Below are 19,405 nucleotides of genomic sequence, written 5' to 3'. Positions count from 1 at the left end.
TCTCCCAAATCAGGTGGTCTAGTATCATGGGCATACAGGGTTTTTGTGTTTTTCCGTTTTTAATATAAAATTACAAATGTCAAAGCACTCTCATGCTAACTCACTGTATATATCTTCTGTAGGAAAGTCATGCTGTGTGGGTGGCTTCAATGCCTCTTAGACTACCCGTTTTCATCTGAGAATCTATCAAACTTACAGATGTCACAGCATCTCAACCAACTTGTATGTATCATGTGTATTATAGTGGTTGTAGCCAAGTCACTTTAATGGGCTATGGCTCTGACAAAAATGAGAGCCAACCAAGTTGACTAACTTACCATTGCAGCTCTGCAAACCTTGGATGGCTTGGATCCCTCAAAATACAAAATTGAAGACTCTGTATAGATGTCTTTGTACATGACTTTCTACCTCCCAAAATATGGCAAAAGATAATGTACTGTTACGTGTCACCCATTTAAACGGATCAAAAAGGTCTAGTCTGCAAACATTTACATACAAGTTAGTTGGAGCTGAAGACAGAAAACAGAGTTTAAACATGGATGAAAATTGAAAAAGCAGAGAGAGAGAGAGAGAGAGAGAGAGAGAGAGAGAGAGAGAGAAGAAGAAGAAGAAAGAGAGAGAACCTGTTGCAGTATCAATTCTGTTAAGGCCCAATGAGATGCATGGCTCGTCTTGACTTCTTTCTGTATTCGGCATAGCTGATGTTTGTGAAAAGCCGGAGTGTATGTCAGGTTCTCTGTCTATGTTAGTTCTACTGAAGTTCAATGAAGAATGTGTCATGTGTGGAGGGGCAACAAGGCTCATCAACCCCTGCTCCTTCAAATAGCTCTCTAGAGGATGCGTCGCGTTTTGCAGCAACCTGACCATACTAACTCTGAATGCACTCCTGTTCGCCTCCTCATCCCTTTCTGGTTGAGTGTTGAGGTCTATGTGTGCTTTGGGATCATCAATAAAACTTCTTCCTCTAGGTAGGTATGACATTGGTAAAGCAAGATTGGGAAAAAACCTACTTCCATTATTCATATTTGGCAAACTGGGTGTTCTGGGCAAAGCATTTGAGAAGCCAACTACTAAGTTTCCCTGGCGTGTGACACTATCAGAAAATGTAAAACCATCGCTCGGCCATTTCCCACTGCCATTTACATCCCCACCATCTTCTTTGATCCATGGCCGCTTCTTTCGGGCAGCATGCTCTGCCTCCCTCTCTGACTGTCTTTTTTTGCGGCGCATCATCAGAGTCTTGAACCTCCTTTTCACGGTCATGCAAACATTGCAATTGCATGTTGGTTTGTGCTTTGGTCCTTTTCCACTGGGAGGTTGTATGCACACAATGCAAGTGCAGCCCGGCCTGTGCCGAGGATGTTTTGTTGTAGCCGCCACAGGTGACGATGATGATGCCACATTGTTCTCTCCTGCAGTGGCTGCATTTGCTAATGCTTCCAGTCCTGACAAGGATGGCTCATTTCCCTTAAATTGCTCGGGTCTGTCCGGCTTTGAAACTTCTGCATATCCACACCGATCATCACTTTAGCAGGACTTTTATCTCACTCTTTGAAAGGGATATCAGTCGCACATTAAAAAATCTCAAAGGCACGGACCTTTTAGCCACATTCAATGCCAATCAAATAAATAAAGTCAGAATGAGTCCATCTTACTAGTGCCATAACTAATAAGTTTACCTTTCAAGTTCTGCACTAAGAACTCAATCTCCTCACTCTCCACCTCTTGTGGTGCATTACAAAAGTTCCTGGCAGACCACCGAGTTCAAATGAGATTCAACAAAGTTCAATTATGAAGTCTTACACAATTTCACAACAAGTAATGCTAGTGAGGACTGAGAAGTTTGTTTGAGATTATTTATGCGTGTATGTATGCATGTGTCTATATGTATGTATGGGCACATGGTAATGAATGAATGCATCCATATAAAAACGTATAGATGCACATGCATATGTATGTAAGTGAGCTCACATCACTAGGATACATTCGTATCTATGTCTCACTAGGATACACATGTATGTATGTCTGCATGCATATATATGTATGTAGACAGATATCTCAAGTTATGTATGCGTGTATGTGTCCATGTGTGTGTGTTTAAGAATGAACCTTGATAAAAGAGCTTACATCACTAGAATTACCTTTCAGCATCCCAAACATTATCGCTGCACACCCATCTGGTTGGTAAAAAAACATCAGAAGGCACCTTACGCCAACTGCCACATTCATCACACTGTGCCCATTGATCTTCGCCAGGCCTGCAGACCAAGTGAGATAAAAAGAACCACAAGTTGATATTGATTATATTCAAATGACGGGAGAAGACAGTATCACAGCACACAAGGAGTGTAAAGTATGAAATCGGTAGAAATTGAACTGACCCGCATTCTTTTGCAGTGAAAATAGTCCGCTTTCCAAGCACTGGGGGTTCCTGATTAAAGGTTAGGTTAGAAAACAAGATTGCAGCATATAGAGATCCTTATATTCCTAATTGTCAAAGAAGTGTTACTGTTAGGCTCAATACTGCTGAGTTACAATAAATTTAAGCCCAGCACAGCTTCACTATGATAAAATTGCACAATTTGCATTGTGCCAATTCTTCTAGCAATAGAAGGCACACTATGCCTTGTTGTCTTCTCCGACATAGGTTGGGGACTAGCTTCTTCTTCAGCAGTCACTTAACAGCTCCACAGTCGTGTCCTCTATGCGATCATAGGTGGTGAGCGCTGTTTTATAGCTGTGCCTGTTGGCCTAGCTGAGGGAGTTTTCTCCTTTCTATGTGTGTTTGCCCTCTATTGCCAGCTTGTGTACTACTAGCATTGCCTCTTTTGTGTCCAGTCATGGACACTTGTAAGCCGGTATTTGTGGGCAACCATTATATCTGTTTTATATATTTATGAAATCTGAATGTTGTAGGTCTTCATATACTGTATGATTGGTGCATAAATGATGTAGGTACTCCAAGCTCACTAAACTAGAGAATCGATCGCCTGTGTCACAAGCCTTTGCGTATGAACCTACCAATTAAAAAAGATTCCATATGTTGTCTTTCCGATTGAAGGTTACATATTTGAACATGTGTTCTTGTGTTTTTGGAACCATGATTGATTAGACATACTTCTATCCCTAAGTGGGGAAGTATGAATGGCTATTGACATACTTGAAAAGTATGACTATATCCTCTTACCTTATTGGAAGAGAGAGATAGATGGATACAAGGGTATGGAATGGATGGAATCTACCTTCAGCACACACACACAATAAAGCATGCATGATGACTTGCTTCTAGTTGCCACGGAGTTTCAAAACGTTTCGTTTGAAACGAGTTTCGGAAGTTTCGAAACGGTTTCGTCCGAAAAAGAAACGCCAAAACAGAAGTTTCGTGCAAACTAAAGAAATGTACATAAGTTTTAAGTGGTATAAGCTAAGATCTATGTTTTAATGCATGCCATGGACCCGCGGTCCGGGCCGAGCGTGCTTAGCCGCCTGAAGGAAACCTTTAATAGAGCCACTCGCTCCGAACATAGAGCCAATGATGTAAATGAGGGGGGTGGGGAAGTAAATTCTCCATTCATGACCAACATAGACCCTATGCCCTTAGAGAATGTGCACGTGAATACTTCATTCACTGCACCTCCTGACTCTTCAGAGTTATTATCCTCCGAGGTCATATTACCCGATGGTAGAAGCCTTGCCGAAGTGCAAGAGGTTGAGCGATATATCATCGCGGCTAGGGAAAAGGAAGTCGAGAGCCTACGCAAGGCGAAGCAACGAAGAGAGTTAAAAGCGAAAGCTCCTATGTCAATATCCTTGCTAGGAGAGCAATCGAGTGCTCTTGAATTAGCGACCACTAAGGGTCAACCCCTAGAAAGCAACATTGCATCTAGCTCAAAGGACACCCCTAGCACCTCAATCCTAGATAGAGCGTTCTTAAATGAGAACTGGGAGTACGAACTACAAACGGAAACTCTAACCGACCTATACATAGGTCACACCTCTCCCGTGGACTGGTTAGATGTCCTACAATCCACAATGGGTGCTACTAGTGCGGAGGATCAACAACAAAGAGTTTGTGAGGTCATCCATAAGGTCATTGAGCTAGAGAAACAGAACAAGGGGATCAACATGCCTTCAACGGGTCTCATAAGATTCTTGGATACAGGAAAGGCTAAACAACCGACCTTATTGCAAATGGAGACTCCCTCGGTAAGTCCGATGGATCCCCCATATGTTGTTTCGCCAGGGGTCTCGATGCAATCTGAGCCCACAAGTGATAGATTTACCTTTCCAAGTCTAGCTCATCTTTCCCTTGATGACACCACGGCTGCCATGGCATGCCGAGAAACACGCTATGGACCTCATTCGTTAGTAAAGCACCGCTACATGGTAGCTCAATGCCTGCAACTATACCTACAAGTGTGTACCAATCATATACACCCATGGGTCCTCGTACTCATGTAGTCCCTACCGCTCCCATTGTTTCAACAACCTATGCTCCACAACCACAACACCCAAGTTCTTATTTCCATGGGACTATACCGGCTAGCATTAACATGTCACATCCGACGTCTGCTATGCCTAGGGCCACACATATGAACTTTGGGCCACCACATGGCACAACATCGTACCCAACGTGGAACCCAAGGGCTTCCTATGCGCCAAGCCCAATGCCAATACCTACTCCACATGTAGTCTTTGGAGCGCCTTCACCCACGGTGCCTGCTCACTTAGGTGACTTGGCAACATTTGCTCAAGCTATTGGTCGATCTATTGCTGAGAATATGCGTAACATGCCTGATAGAGAGCCTAGAAGTAAGGAAGTACAAATAGCCAAGCTCACACAAAAATTTAGTGGAGACGGGGATGTGAGAAAGCATATCGAAGTGTTTGAACAAATATACGATTCTCTAGGAGAACACAATGACCTGCATAAGAGTAATGCTTTAAGCCTAACCTTAAGTGGAAATGCATGGGATTGGTATAGAACCCTAAGGGTGGAAGAAAAAATGATTTACCCTACTCTTAGGAGACTATTTTTGAAAGAATACATACGAGAGGGAGTGCTTTGGGGTGTAGCCTCTCAACTACAGAAAGCCCAACGAGAGGAAGGAGAGTCAGTGAGAGACTTTATTAGTCGCTTGAAACATTTGAATTCTCGTGGTAATCCAAATGAGCGCTTCAACAATAACCAATTGCTTGATAGATTTATTCGGGGGTTACGACATGAGGATATCTACAATGGCCTAGTCATTAGAGGTATCACTACTTGGGAAGCAGTCACCACCAATGCGATCCAATTGGAGGATAATTTAATGATTCAAGGAGAAAGAGTGTCTGTTGAGCCTAAATCTATTAGCTCGCAAGCATCAGGGCAACGGCCAATGACCCTAAAGCCTATTGCTAAGGAGCCAAAGATATCTGAGATGACTTTAGCAGATCTCACCAAGGCTATTCAAGAGAGTCTTACAGACAATCGTGCTCCGCAAAACAATCGTATATATCCAAGAAGGAAGCAACAATGGTGCTCAGTATGCTATGGACCGCATAGTACCAGTGAATGCCCTACTTTTAGAGTAAAATTCAATAGGGAATTGCAATGCCTGTGGAAGGTATGGTCATCAAGCTAAGGATTGCATAGTATTTAAGCGCGCGATGGCCAATAGACCAACCTTAGCATGGACAGACACACCTCGAGTGCCTGCATTGATGTCAGCCCCACCTCTTGAACAAATAGCACAACACATGGTCCCTAGGGCCCAAAATGTTGTTCAAACAACACCCTTACCACCTCAAGTGTGAGGACCGCAACCACCACATCCGAGAATCACTTCTGTGAATCAAGTGGGTTGTGAGTCATCTATTGCTTGTTGCAAGGCTGTGAGGAATATATAGATCCTAATATTGCCTATGGGATGGATGTGCTTGAAGAAAGTCCACAATACTACATGGAGGACTATTGGGGACAAATCAAACATGTCTATCAAGTAGCTGCTCTTGCGGCAGGAGACCAAATATCAATTACATTGCTATGAGACCACCTCTTCAATGCTATGAGTGTGGAGGTCCACATCATGTAGCCGAGTGTCCTATTAGGCTACAAAAGAACGCCACACTAATACAAACCAATCAAGCGAGCACGTCTACAATGCCGATACTCATGTGCAATCGATGTGGCATAGATCATTTGATTGCCCAATGTCCAAATAATCCAAATGCACCGAAGATCACGCCATTAAACTTGATTGAAGTTACCGAGGAGCCATCACAAAGTACACCTGTGGTACCAGTAAACGTACTCACACGATCGATGCTCCAAAAACAAAATTATATTCTTGAGGAAAGAGACACGGCATCAATTGCCCAATCTCAGAAAAATAAGAAAACACGAAGGAAGAGATTGCAAAAAGCAACGAAGTCAGAGCCTAGTTCAAAGACCAACATAGGGACTGGTGACGACCCCGTATATATGAACGACGCTGAAGAGGATTCGGATTCAGGTGAAACCATGGAGACCAAACCAACCACTAAGATAGAAACCAACAAGGAAGATCTTCATGAGCCACAATGGCCAGGATCCAAGAAGAAGATAGAAACTTATCCAAACCCTACAGAGGAGATCAAGCAAGTCAAGCAATTAAGGAGTTTGGTAGAACGTACCCAAAGAGATCTAGAACCAGCACCTAGGCAGCTCCAGATTACAGACACTGTGTTCCCTACGCAACAACAACCTCACCAAGTCCATAGACCCTTAGCAATACCTAATGTCATCCAAGATGAAAGTGACTTAAAGTCATGGGAAAGTGGGCGTACTCACTTCTTGATGGAAAGAATGTTTACAGAGGGACTACCTGATCCTATCGAAGTAATGGAGTCCAAAGGTACCGTTAAACATTGCCAAATTGATGGATTTCATGTCTTCAGAAGTTAGAACCACCATCATGTCCAAACTATATAAAGACCCTGAGCTAGTCTCAGCTCTTCGAGCCTTCCTCAATGGAGAACTAAAGTTTGGGCTACCACAATTTGCACAGATGGATGGAGCTGGGGAGATGCCAATAGAGGAGAAACACTTAGATCCACAACTCAACCTAGATGAGAACCTTGTTATAGAAATACATGTTAACAAGTTGGGACAATACTTTGAGGGTGATGAATCCAATGCGACCATACCAATCACTACTTAGGGATTAACTGTGAAGGGAATCCTTGATGGTGGTGTTGGAGTTAGCATTGTGACTAAAAATTGCCGGGAAATTGTGGGAAGACCTCACCTTGCGACCACGACCATAGTAGTGAAGATGGCCAATGGGTCTATTGTTAAACCTATTGGGATGCTAGAAGATCTCAAGATCAAGGTCTTTGGACATAAAATAAGAGTTACCTTCATTGTTATGGATTTCTCAAAGCACACTATGGCATCGGAGATGATCTTAAGACGTCCTTTCATGAGGGAAGCAAAAATGGTGCATGACTGGTCTAAAAACCATGTCTACTTGCAATTCCAAGATTCTGTCATTCGAGTGGATCTTGTAACTGGTCGAGCACATCCCCTAGGAAATAGGTTTATAATTGATCATAGATCTGACACCACAGTTCACTCGGCCCCATTGCAGTACTGTTACACGTGTAAAGCGGACATTGATGTTGAGGAAGATTCTTCTTATATGGATGTACTACCTGGGATGACTGAGTCGGACAATGTGGATTGGGTCCACCTAGCAGCAACCATAGACACTTGGGGAAATAGGGAGACGACCTAGGTAACACCTGAGGGGGATGAAATGCCCGTACCCTCAAATATGCTACAAGCAATGTATATAGCTTCTGACAAGACTCATCTTAATATAACAAAGAAAACATACAAGTGGGTCCCTAAAGCTTCTTTAGCGACCATAGCTAGTACTAAAAAACAGAAGCCTTGTAAGAAACGTCCCACTCGCTCCAAAAAATATAAAGAAACGTTGCGTTGGATTCCTAAAACTATTGGAAGCCCAAGGCAGTAATAAAGGAAATGATCAAATATAGATACCAAAATGTAGATTGCGTTCTTACTTGTCACCTCACCCATATGAGCCCAATCCCGTAGCTCCAAAACGAATCGACAATCGCGGAAAGAAAAAAATCACAGAATGCTACACACCCACTCCAAAGCTAGTTTGGGTACCAAAGAAAGAACGATTTGTTCCACCTAGCTCAGGAAGAGGGGAGTCCCATGAAGCTTCTAGCTCCTCATGTAATGCATCCATAGAGGTAAAACCTTCTCCACAACCTCCATCTACAATAGTGGACCTCCATAAAGCTACAAAGAAATCCACACCTCCCAGTGTTTAAGAATCACCTGATGAACCACTTCAAGTTCGATCCTGGGAGAGTACCTTACCACCCTTGCAACTCGACGAGACACCTAAGGTAATAGAAAACTACTGGCAAAAATCCTCACCTATTACCAACTAGAACAATTGGTTTCAAAGGGTGACGAGCACATTTCAAACGGTATGATCTACCCAAGGAAGGGGAGAGTGTTTGCTGACAGGCATCGTTCACTCACTCCCCTCTCAACCTTCCTCCATGACCTCTGAATCTCCCAATCTTAGGGAATGTATATATAAAGCCTTATACTCACAAAAAAAATAATAATAAAGAGCAAGAGCAATTAGCAAACGAGTATGCACAATAAAAGTCAAAACATTGACCCAGACTTACACATTCACATCCGGTACACTGAAACAGAAACCTATGTCATCAAACACCTTTGATCCTCATCACTCGAGTGATGAAGGGTAGGTAGGATTAGTACGATAGGAGTGTTTCTGTTTTAGAGTTAAGTAATTAACAAAGTTCTTTTTTCCCACTAATGTGCCTCCTAGAGGTATTCTTTGTGTTTCCTCGTGTGTACAGGAACGTGTTGCTGTTGTTAGGATTGGGACCTTCATGGAATCTTTCTCTCATCCACTTTTCAAATCAAGCGCGATCATCAACACAAACAGGTGTTTCTTGTCCATTAGCATTGCCCCTTATCTTTTTGCATCCATGTTTGTCTGCTTTAATTGTGATTGGTAGCATAATATTCAACACATTTGCTTAGTATCAAATATTAAATTCAATGTAATTTTTTGTCATAAGCACTTGTCTAGGTTTAAAAATCAAGCAGTCCGACTAAGCTAGTTTGACCAAGCTAGGCGTTAGAGATCTTCTCTTAATACCATGGGGAATGCCTTTCTAATTATCAATGGTTACTTAGATTCTTAATCCGATTTAGGCAGCATTGTGTGAAATGTACTAGGGCTTTCTAGTGGGCTTAGTCCCTATTGACCTTTAGCTTAAGTATTATAAAGGGAGTTTACTAGTGTGATGAGCATGGGGAGGGTAATAGTGTTATATGAACGCCCAAAGTTACAAAATTAAAATGCTGAAAACGAACAAAACAAAAAATCAAAGTGCCACAATGTAAAATCTTAAGCTGGAAGAGAAACCTCGGCTTGATTTGGTACTACACTCACATGTATCACCTATGGTACTAGAGCCCTAGAGGTTCCCAATGTGGACGCTTTTCGTTGAAAAGCAAAAAACCCAAGGCATACAAAATAAGCACACACATCAAAATTGAAACAATGTGAAAAGACTTTGGGGGGTCAAAGAAAAGGTAATCAGTCAAGCGATGATTTCATGAGAAATTCCTTTTATCGTAGCTTAACTACAAGGTCTTCTAGGTATAGCCTCTAGTCAACCCTCGGACATGAAATACTTGGCTCTCCCGATTAAACAACTTAATTGACCAGAGAAAATTGAGAAGCTTGCCCATGGTATTAATAGTCGATCTTTAGTGCCTTTCGACCGTTAAATTAGCGACCCCAGACTTGTTTAATTTTTTACCTTTACAAATGTTTATGCGTTTGATTATATTACAATTTAATGTTTATTGTTGACAAATGATTTAAATTTTTGTTACCAATCAATTTGTCTGCCTAAAACTGCATATGATTTTTAATTGTATATGAGAATGCAATTACTGTGCCAATGTTGTTTGATTTTGCAGTGACTTAAGAAGGCTAAGGACATTCATCTCAAATGCTCTTCCACCTCAACGAACGAGCTTCAACTCAATAGCTTCCGAGGACGGAATCTACATCAGGAAGGAGGGCATGTTAACCCTCATGCACATTCCTATCACCTACGACGGACGCTGTATTATTTATTTGGTAGAGTCAGGTATCGGGCTTGTCGATCCAATAGAAAAAGGGTAAGAGTGATCGCCGATGAGAGACGCACTCTAACTGGAACATTCAAGGGATTAGTTGGCTAAGCATGGGTGCCCAAGTGTGAATGGGGACGAGCTCATATAAAAGTCAACTAAACCTAAAATTCACTCATTCTCTCATTTGTGCAATTGAAGTTGCTCTTGCTCCATCTCCATCTTCTTCTTCTTCACCTCTTTGTGTGTGTGTACGCGTGAGAGAGAGAGTGTGCGATCGAGCATTGCGACGGCGGCACGACGGCGGCAAAGTGGTTGAGCGCGGCGCGGCGGCGGCTCCTTCTTCTTCGCGGCGAGGAATCCTCCACGACAGCAAGCGTAGAGCGGTGAGTGACACACCATCGCTATCTTTGAGCTTACTAGTTTAGGCTTGTTGTGCGCTTGGAGCCATTTGTGGCTCGCACACAGTTTATCGGCAAGTTCCTTGCATTGACACGTGCGACATACGCGCACAAGACAGTAAAATCCGCTCCAAGTAAGTAGTGTTGCCACTGAGTAAGAGCATGGATAACTGCCAAAAGCTCTTTCTCATAAATCTGTGCTGTCAGTTCCGGCCTTGAGAACAATCGACTCTCGTAAGCAATGACATGGCCTTCTTGCATTAAGACCACACCCAGACTACGACCACAAGCATCACAATATACTTCAAATGACTTCTGCAAGTCTGGCAAAGTCAAAATTGGTCCTGTAGTCAATTCTTCTTTCAAAGTCTGAAAGGCAATCACCTTTGTGGGTCCCCACGAAAAAGGTACTCCTTTCTGTGTCAAGATATGCAAAGGGAAAGCAACCTCTACAAAGTTTCTAATGAACCGCCTGTAGTACGAACACAAGCCCAAGAAGCTTCTGACTTCATGGACATTTTTTCAAACCGGGCCAATCACAAATAGTCTCTATCTTGGCCAGGTCCATCTGCACTCCTCCTGCCGAGACAATGTGTATCTCTGGTAGGAAAAATTCACTTTTCTTCGCAGTAATCACCAACTTGTGATCTCGTAATGCCTGAAAGACTTGAAGCAGATGTTCTCTATGTTCTGCCTCACCCTTGGAGAAAACAATGATATCGTCAAAGAAAGTGCCACCAAATAGTTTGTACTCTCGAAAAATCGTGTCCATTATCCGGTTAAATATTGCACGAGCATTGGTTAAGCCAGAAGGCATCACCAAAAACTCAAATAATCGAAAAGTTGTCCGAAAGGCCGTCTTGTAGACGTCTCCCGACGCGACTCGGATCTGATGATATCCGCTCTTCAAATCGATCCTGCTAAAGCACGAGGATCCCTGTAATCTGTCAAGTATATCATTGATCCTAGGAATCGGAAATCTATTCTTGATGGTGATTTGTTGAGAGATCTATAATCGATGCACATTCTCCAAGATCCCGTCTTTCTTCAAAACCAACAACACTGGAGAGCAATACGGTAAAGTACTTGGTTGGACAAGACCCTTTTCCAAGAGGTCTTTCACTTGGTTCATAATTTCTTCGTTCTGGGCTCGGCTCACACTGTAAGGTGGCCGGCTCGGTGGTGTGCTTCCAAGTATCAGATCAATGGTATGATCCTCAGGACGAGCGGATGGTAACTCGCCTGGCAAGCCCTCTGAGAAGCAATCGACATGAGTGTGGAGAAAATCTTGGCGTTCTTTATCAAGTTCAGACATATTTGTCCTATTCTCATCATTCATCTCTCTCAAGAAGATCGAGTAAACAAACAGACTAGATTTCATTAATTTTGAAATGGCCGAAGCCGATACAATAGGGACAAACTCGCCCTTAAGTTTTACATCAAGTACAATGGTTCTGCCCTTCTCTGTGGTCAAAGGCGCTTTTCTCTCCCAATAATCGACCACGGCGTTGTTCTTGTGGTACCAAGGAATTCCCAAGAGGACATCACAACCTTCCAAAGGCATTATGTAGAAGTCCTCATGCCCCAAATACCCCTGACAATGCAACCGAAGTTTGCCAATGACAGGTGTAATGTCTACGTCCCTGTCGGGTGCCGCTAGAACTGCCTCTACTAGTGGTCCCATCCGATCAGGAGTGATCTCAAGACGCGTCGCCAATTCAAGTGAAATGAAGTTTGCCTTGGCTCCTGCATCAAAGAAAATCAGGGCTTCTTGATCTTTCACGTTGCCCCAAGCTCGGCAAAGTTCTGTACTCTCATCAATCGTGCTAGGGTAAGTACCCATGCAATCTGGAACAGGTCTTGCTTTCATCTTGCCTTTTCGTCCACTGTCCCTAGCTGCTCTCAACTCTCTGGCCTGTCATCATCCTTGTCGTTATGTTCTTTCGGTGTCTTTTTAGGGCACTTCGCGGGGATATGCCCAGTTTCCCCGCATCCGAAGCACTTCCCCTCTTTGATGTAAAGAGCTCTCTGTGAAAGAGAAAGCTTGGGTCGTGCATCCTTTTCTTTCTTTTCTGGGTTACTCTTCTTCTTTCTACTTTCATTGTTCGAAGTCTGTTCATTCCTTTGTGTCATGATTTCATCTGTGGGGACGGTCAAACTGCCAGAGTGAATGGCAAAACCCCGTTTCGCATGACTCATCGATTTCTGAATGGAATCTGACTTTTGTTCTAAGCAGTGATCTCGGATCTCTGTAGAAAGACCCAAGGTAAACCGCTCAATCTGCTCTTTGAACGAGATCTTCTTAAATGAAGAGGCGCGTAGAAAAGAGCTCCAGAATCTCTCGCAATATACGTCCAAAGTATCCTTCTTGGTCATCCGAAGATGGTTCCAAGCAATCCGTATGTTGTGTTCATACTCTCAAATCAACCAAGAAGAAATAAAAATCTTTTTAAATTTCAGCCATTTAATTGGCGCTTTCCTGTTCAATAGAAGCGTGGACCACCAAGTTTGAGCACTCCCTCTAAAATAGGAAGTGGCCCTCCGAATCTTGGAGTGCTCTGAGTAACGTCCTCCAGAGAAGGCTATGTCAAACTATTGTATGAAGGCCAAAGCCTTCGAAGCATCTCGAAAACCAAAAAAAGTGTTAAATTTAACTGACTGTCCACCTTCTTTGAACTCTCGGACTCTCCGAATCTTGGAGTGCTCAGAGTAACGTCCTCCAGAGAAGGCTATGTCAAACTATTGTATGAAGGCCAAAGCCTTCGAAGCATCTCGAAAACCAAAAAAAGTGTTAAATTTAACTGACTGTCCACCTTCTTTGAACTCTCGGACTTTCTTGCTTTTATCTTCCAGAAAGTCATACTGGTTGGCTTTGTAAAAAAAATTCTTCTTTGAATAGAATCTGCGATTGTCGGAGTCTGAACTATCTGAAGACGAGTCCTGTAAAGAACTGTCTGAAACTGGGCGAGATTTAGACTTCTTTGCCTTTTTCTTGCCCTTATGCTTTTTACTTCGCTTTTTGCCTTCCTGTCTTCTTCGCTCGAATCGGAAGAGCTAGAAGAACTCTCAGAAGAAGAAGAGGAAGGAGAACTAGGTAATCCTTCAAACCACACACCCTTCTTCTGCTTTTTAGCCGAGGCAAAAGTAGACTGACGACCCAAATAACCCGAGAAGTCAGTTCCTTTCTTCTGCTTTTTGTCATGCGTTTCTGCTTTGTCCTGCGCGTCAAAAAGCTGAGAAATCCGTGCATCAACCACCTCTTCTAATTCCTCTCAGTAAACATCCTTGGGGTAGGAGGTTTCTTGAGTATTGGTTTGGGGGGTGGTTCAGTGGTCTGCTGCCACTGTGCATACACCTAGTCGAAGGAGGTTTGAGTCATAAATTTTGCAAATTTCGGATCCTTCGCAAAATTAGCATCATCTTTCCGGCGTCGTCAATCAGTCGTCGACGCTCCATCTCTTCAAGCTCCGCTAGAGTAGGCGGAGGCGGGCCATACTCCTCGCGTGAATCTTCTTCGTGCTCTCCTCTCTCCTCCCGCATCTCCGGATGCAAAGGGAGTCGACTGATCTTTGTCTGAAGCCATAAGTGCCGCGTAAAAAGGATCGGATTTCCCGGCAGAAGAGAAATCGGCCACACTCTAATACCATTGTAACAGAATTGGACACTCCAAGTCGAGAATCTACCGCGACACCACAAGAATTTACTTCAAACAGTTCACAGTTCACATTTGATTCGACACTGGCCCCTAGCGGAGTTCCATGCCTAGAGATATTGGCCCTAAAGACTGGCGCCCCTTTTGGTATTTCTTTTTGTATTAATCTACAACTCAAAGTACAAGCGAGTAGCCGGGACTCACTCTCAGACTCTGCGTCCAGATGCTCTGAGAAGTGAGAGCCCAAACCACCAATATAAAGGTTTACAAGGGATGCTAAAAGCAGAGCCCCAAAAGCTTTACAAATCAAAAGCTTTAAAAATATAAAAGCAGAAGAGTTTCTCTCTCTTTCTCTCTCTCAATTTGCGTAGCCAGCAAAAAGCAAAAGCTACCGCAAATCATGCTTTTTTTTTTCTGCTGCCGCAATTTCCGCCGCGATTTCTGGGCGTCCGTACAGTCTGCCACGTGTCAACCCTACCAACAGCCAACCACGTCAACATTTCTGTAAAGGGGGAGTTCTGGCCAGAGGGTGTGTGTGTATACTGGGCAGCCACGTTACCAAGTTGTGACAGCATGGCTGGTAATATCAGCTTACAGTCAAGGTTTCAATGTACTCAAGGCCAGTTCGGGGTGCCACAGGGCAATTTTGGTATGACTGGTTTTTCCAATCAACAGGCAAGTATGGCACCACAAAGCCAAAATGCTAATGGCCCAAGGAGCACGGATGATCCCAACCACTGTACCCATGTTGCAGACACTTCCCTATGATAATTTGACAGTGCTTGACAAGCCAAAACCATACAAAGAAGGTGGTGTAGCTACGAAATTTGACACTTTCAGTGATTTTGAAGACAAGACGAAGCCTCTTACCTTCCTCCAACAGTTTGATATTGCCTATGCAAGGGGAAACTTTACAAAGGCTTTGAAGGTTCAAAACGCTGCCACTTTCTTAAAAGGAAATACGCATTCATGGTGGACAACTTTTTTGATGCAAGGACAAACACCTACCACATGGATTTACTTCAAACACATGTTTGCATCTGCATGGCTATCAAATGAGTTTGAAGTTGATGTTATGACAGATTGGCACCCGGCTAGCTACAAAAACTTAGAAGAGTACAATCGAAAGTTTTGTAAAGCGCTGCTTCCAGTAACTTCCTACAAATTTGTGTCATTGACAGAGTAGATAGAAAAGTACTATATATACCGTCATAAGTTTAAATTAGTTTGAACTTACAAATTATAAGAGGGGATAAAACACTCACAAAACTACAAAAGCAAGACACAAAAAAAAACCTAATTCACTTTATTTCCTACTAAACATAACTAGATAAAACAAGCCACTATTCACTTAAAAATGTTTTCAAGAAAGACAAGCAAAATAAGTTGCAACAGCTTACTTGACTAAAACTTAAAACAAGTACTCAACTTTAAAATAACAAGGATAAGACATCCCAAAGAATTAATCTTAGAAATCAAACTCCACACAACAACTCCTAAAGGAACAAATTTACAAGCCCTAAAGTAAGCTAAATATTAGAAACAAATACTACTACAAACCTACAAAGAAGAGGCTTAAAATAATCAAAGAAGAACAAAGATTCAAACTTGACAATATGTGACCTCAACTTCACTCCCTAAACGACTCGGGAATTATTGTACAAAGAACAGGGTGGCCACCCTTATTCAACTAATGGAGGTTGCCAACATTGGTCATGCCTTGTTGAAAGGAGACGACAGTGGATTCCAGGGCAACGTGAAGGGGGGTAAATCAAATAAAAGTTCAATGAAGAAGCCCTTTGCAAAAGGGGCTCCGGAAGCTTCCCAAGAGTCATGAAAAGCAAAGAAAGCTAAGGACTCAGCCAAGATGTCTGGAGGACATGCCAAGAAACAGAAGAAGCCTTTTGTGCGTCCGTCTTTTGAGGAAAAGAAGGCTTTAATGGCTAAGAGTAAATGCTTTATTTGCAAGCAGCCTAGTCATTTTGTTGTGGATTGTCCAAAGAAGAAGAGGCCAGCTGACTCAGATGACAAAGAGAACAAGAACGAAAAGAAGTCCAAAACCCATGGCAATCTTAGTGCCAGATATGGTGGGGGATAGACCAAACTTTGATGCTAGTGAGTTATGCAAAGCATGGGGTAAAGTCAAAGATCAAACAGCACTTATTTTCTTTGATACACGTGCAAAGGCAAACTTTATCTCACTAGAGTTGGCCATCAAGTTGGGTATCAAAGCTGAAGAGATTGGGTACACAATTGTGGTAGGTTTGGCATGTCCTGGTCATTTAGAGTGTGTAGCTCCCAACATTGGAAAGCTGCTTCTGTATATTCAGTCATATGTGGACACAGAAGACCAGGTTGCAACCTACAAACAGACCTCCCTGCAGGGTTAGTGCGGCCTAGCAGAAAGAATTATGAGCCAAGTAGAGGAGCTGTTAAAAAAAGGGCTAATTCAACCTAGTTCTTCACCCTTTTGCTCCCCAGTGCTTCTAGTGCAGAAGAAAGATGGCTCTTGGCGCATGTGTATCGATTACCATGCGTTGAATAAAAATGCCATCAAGAACAAGTTTCCTATTCCAAGGATTGATGACATTCTAGACCGTTTAGGGAGTGCAGCAATTTTCAACACAATAGATCTTATGAGTGGATTCCATCAGATTCGTGTAAGGCAAGAGGATGTACACAAGACTCCGTTCAGAATGACATTTGGTCTATATGAGTTTCAAGTGATACCATTTGGTCTTACAAATGCTCCAGCTATGTTCAATAGGCTGATGGATAGGATCTTCCGTCCACATCAAAAGTTTGTTATCACGTTCTTTGATGACATGATGGTCTATTCAAAGAATGAAGAGGAGCATAAGCGTCATTTGACCATTCTGTTCGAAGAGTTACACAGTCATAGGTTGCTCATCAATCCAAAGAAAAGTGAATTCTTGGAAGAGCTCCACTTTCTAGGGCACGTAGTGTCAAAGGATGGTGTCCGAATGGATCCTGCCAAGGCTGAGCAATCAAGACATGGCCAGCTTTGAAGATTGTGCATGATGTCCCGTAGCTTCTTGCGGTTGTGTTTCTAATACTAAAGATTCATTCGTAATTTTGCCAACATTGCTTCGCCCCTACATGCTTTGCAAAAGAAAGAGGTCACTTTCAAATAGACTCGAAAAGAGATTTCAGCTTTTAATCTCTCGAAGGAAAAGATGACTTTCGGATCCATATAATTGTTTTACAATATCTCAAAAATCATTTGTGGTCAAGTGTGACGCCTATGGCAATAGTATTGGTGCAGTGTTAATGCAAGATGGTCGGGTAATAGCCTATGAAAGCAGGCACCTTCCAAGTGAAGTGGTAGAGGGGCTAGCGATGGATGTAGCAGACCACACGAGCAGAGAGAGAGAGTACGAGCGCTGTTGCAGAGAGAGGGAGAGAGAGCGTACGATTTCAATTGTGTTTCTTGGGCACACAACTAAAAGCCCTATGTTTTATTATTATGTAAGGGTACAAACTTATGACCATTTAAATGGCCTTTGGGTGTGAACACACCCAAGTATAAAAGAATGAATAAATGAGTAAGAGAGGCTATAAGAGGGCCTTTAGACCCAACAACCTCCCACTTAAAGGCCCGATGTGGTACCTTTAAGTAAATCCCACTAAGTGTAAGCAATGCCGATGTTGTGTCTTAGCAAGACACTTAGTGAGAACATCTGCAGGGTTATCCTGTGTCTTGACCTTTGTCAGTGTGACAAGGCCATCATCCAATACCTGTCGTATAAAATGGTACCGCACATCAATGTGTTTGGTACGAGCATGGAACATGGCATTCTTAGCTAGGCATACAGCACTCTGACTATCACAACCAAGCACTGAAGCATATGCAAGAAGACCAAAGTCTCTGACCAACCTGCCAAGCCAAATAGCTTCCTTAGAAGCCTCTGTGGCTGAAATATATTCAGCCTCTGTAGTGCTCAGTGCCACAATCTTCTGTAACCTTGAACACCATGAAATAGCACCTCCAGCAAGTGTGAATACATATCCACTAGTAGACTTTCTAGTGTCAAGATCACCTGCCATGTCCGAATCACAGAATCCCCGCAATGATAGTGTACCCTTGCCATAACATATACATGTGTCCAGTGTACCTTTTAAGTACCTGAATATGCTCTTCACTGCCTCCCAATGTGGTTTGCCAGGATTAGACATGAACCTGCTAACAACTCCCACTACATAAGCAATGTATGGTCGTGTAGCAACCATGGCATACATCAATGAACCACAAGCTGAAGCATAAGGAATGCATTTCATAGCATGAGCAGCTATATCATCTTTTGGGCAATCAAACTTGCTAAGCTTTGTGTGCGTAGGTAAGGGCACACCAAGAGGCTTAGCATCAGCCATATTAAATCTCTCAAGTACTTTCTTGATGTACTTGTCTTGAGAGAGGAATAAAAGACGCTTCTTTCTATCCCTCCTAATACGCATACCCAAAATATGTTCAGCTGCACCCAAATCTTTCATCGAGAAAGCTGAATTCAGCTCCTTTTTCAAAGCATTCAAAGTCTCCTTATGCTTGCCAGCAATCAACATGTCATCCACATATAGGACTAGCACAATAAGACTACCATCAGGAGCCTTTTTAGTGTAAAGACAGTGATCTGCTTGACTGCGTTTGAAACCATGATTGAGCATAAAAGTATAAAACTTTTTATACCACTGTCTAGGAGCTTGTTTCAGCCCATACAAGCTGCGTTTTAGTTTGCATACCAAATGCTCTTTCCTTGGAATGACAAAGCCCTCAGGCTGCAGCATATACAGCTCCTCATCCAAGTCACCATGTAAGAAAGCAGTGATCACATCCATTTGATCAAGCTCCAAATCCAAGATAGCACATAGAGCAAACAACACACGGAGAGTAGACATCTTCACTACAGGTGAGAAGATTTCCTGGAAGTCAATGCCTTCCTTCTGTGCATAACCCTTGGCAACTAAACGCGCTTTGTATTTGGGTTTGTCATCAACACATTTGATCTTATAAACCCACTTGTTAGGAATAGCTTTCCTACGTTTGGGCAAATGCACAAGCTCCCATGTATTATTTGCATACAGTGATTGCATCTCAGATTTCATAGCAAGCTCCCACTTACTTTTGTCGTCACAAGATTGGGC

General features: G+C 42.7%; 1 protein-coding gene and 1 long non-coding RNA gene across 9 annotated transcripts in view; both read right to left on the bottom strand.

Moving 5' to 3' along the window:
- The window catches only part of LOC147435890 (uncharacterized), a 45,559-nt gene extending 45,105 nt beyond the window's left edge, over positions 1-454 (bottom strand). Inside the window, exon 1 of the long non-coding RNA XR_015185020.1 lies at positions 444-454. This is a non-coding gene — a long non-coding RNA (uncharacterized LOC147435890). The remainder of the gene's footprint in view (positions 1-443) is intronic.
- The window catches only part of LOC147435889 (B3 domain-containing protein Os07g0679700-like), a 42,466-nt gene continuing 23,088 nt past the window's right edge, over positions 28-19,405 (bottom strand). For all 8 annotated transcript variants that reach the window (XM_086488809.1, XM_086488808.1, XM_086488810.1 and 5 more), the window contains 5 exons: positions 2,382-2,431; positions 2,142-2,258; positions 1,680-1,747; positions 624-1,502; positions 28-478 (listed from right to left, as the gene is read on the bottom strand). In XM_086488809.1, coding sequence (XP_086344935.1) covers positions 474-478; positions 624-1,502; positions 1,680-1,747; positions 2,142-2,258; positions 2,382-2,431 — 1,119 coding nt within the window. In that variant the 3' untranslated portion in view covers positions 28-473. The remainder of the gene's footprint in view (positions 479-623; positions 1,503-1,679; positions 1,748-2,141; positions 2,259-2,381; positions 2,432-19,405) is intronic.

Source organism: Adiantum capillus-veneris, chromosome 18 (genome assembly GCF_014529385.1).
Source record: "Adiantum capillus-veneris isolate H3 chromosome 18, ASM1452938v2, whole genome shotgun sequence".
Taxonomy (NCBI): Eukaryota; Viridiplantae; Streptophyta; class Polypodiopsida; order Polypodiales; family Pteridaceae; genus Adiantum; species Adiantum capillus-veneris.
This window is presented reverse-complemented; position numbering and strand designations above follow the sequence as displayed.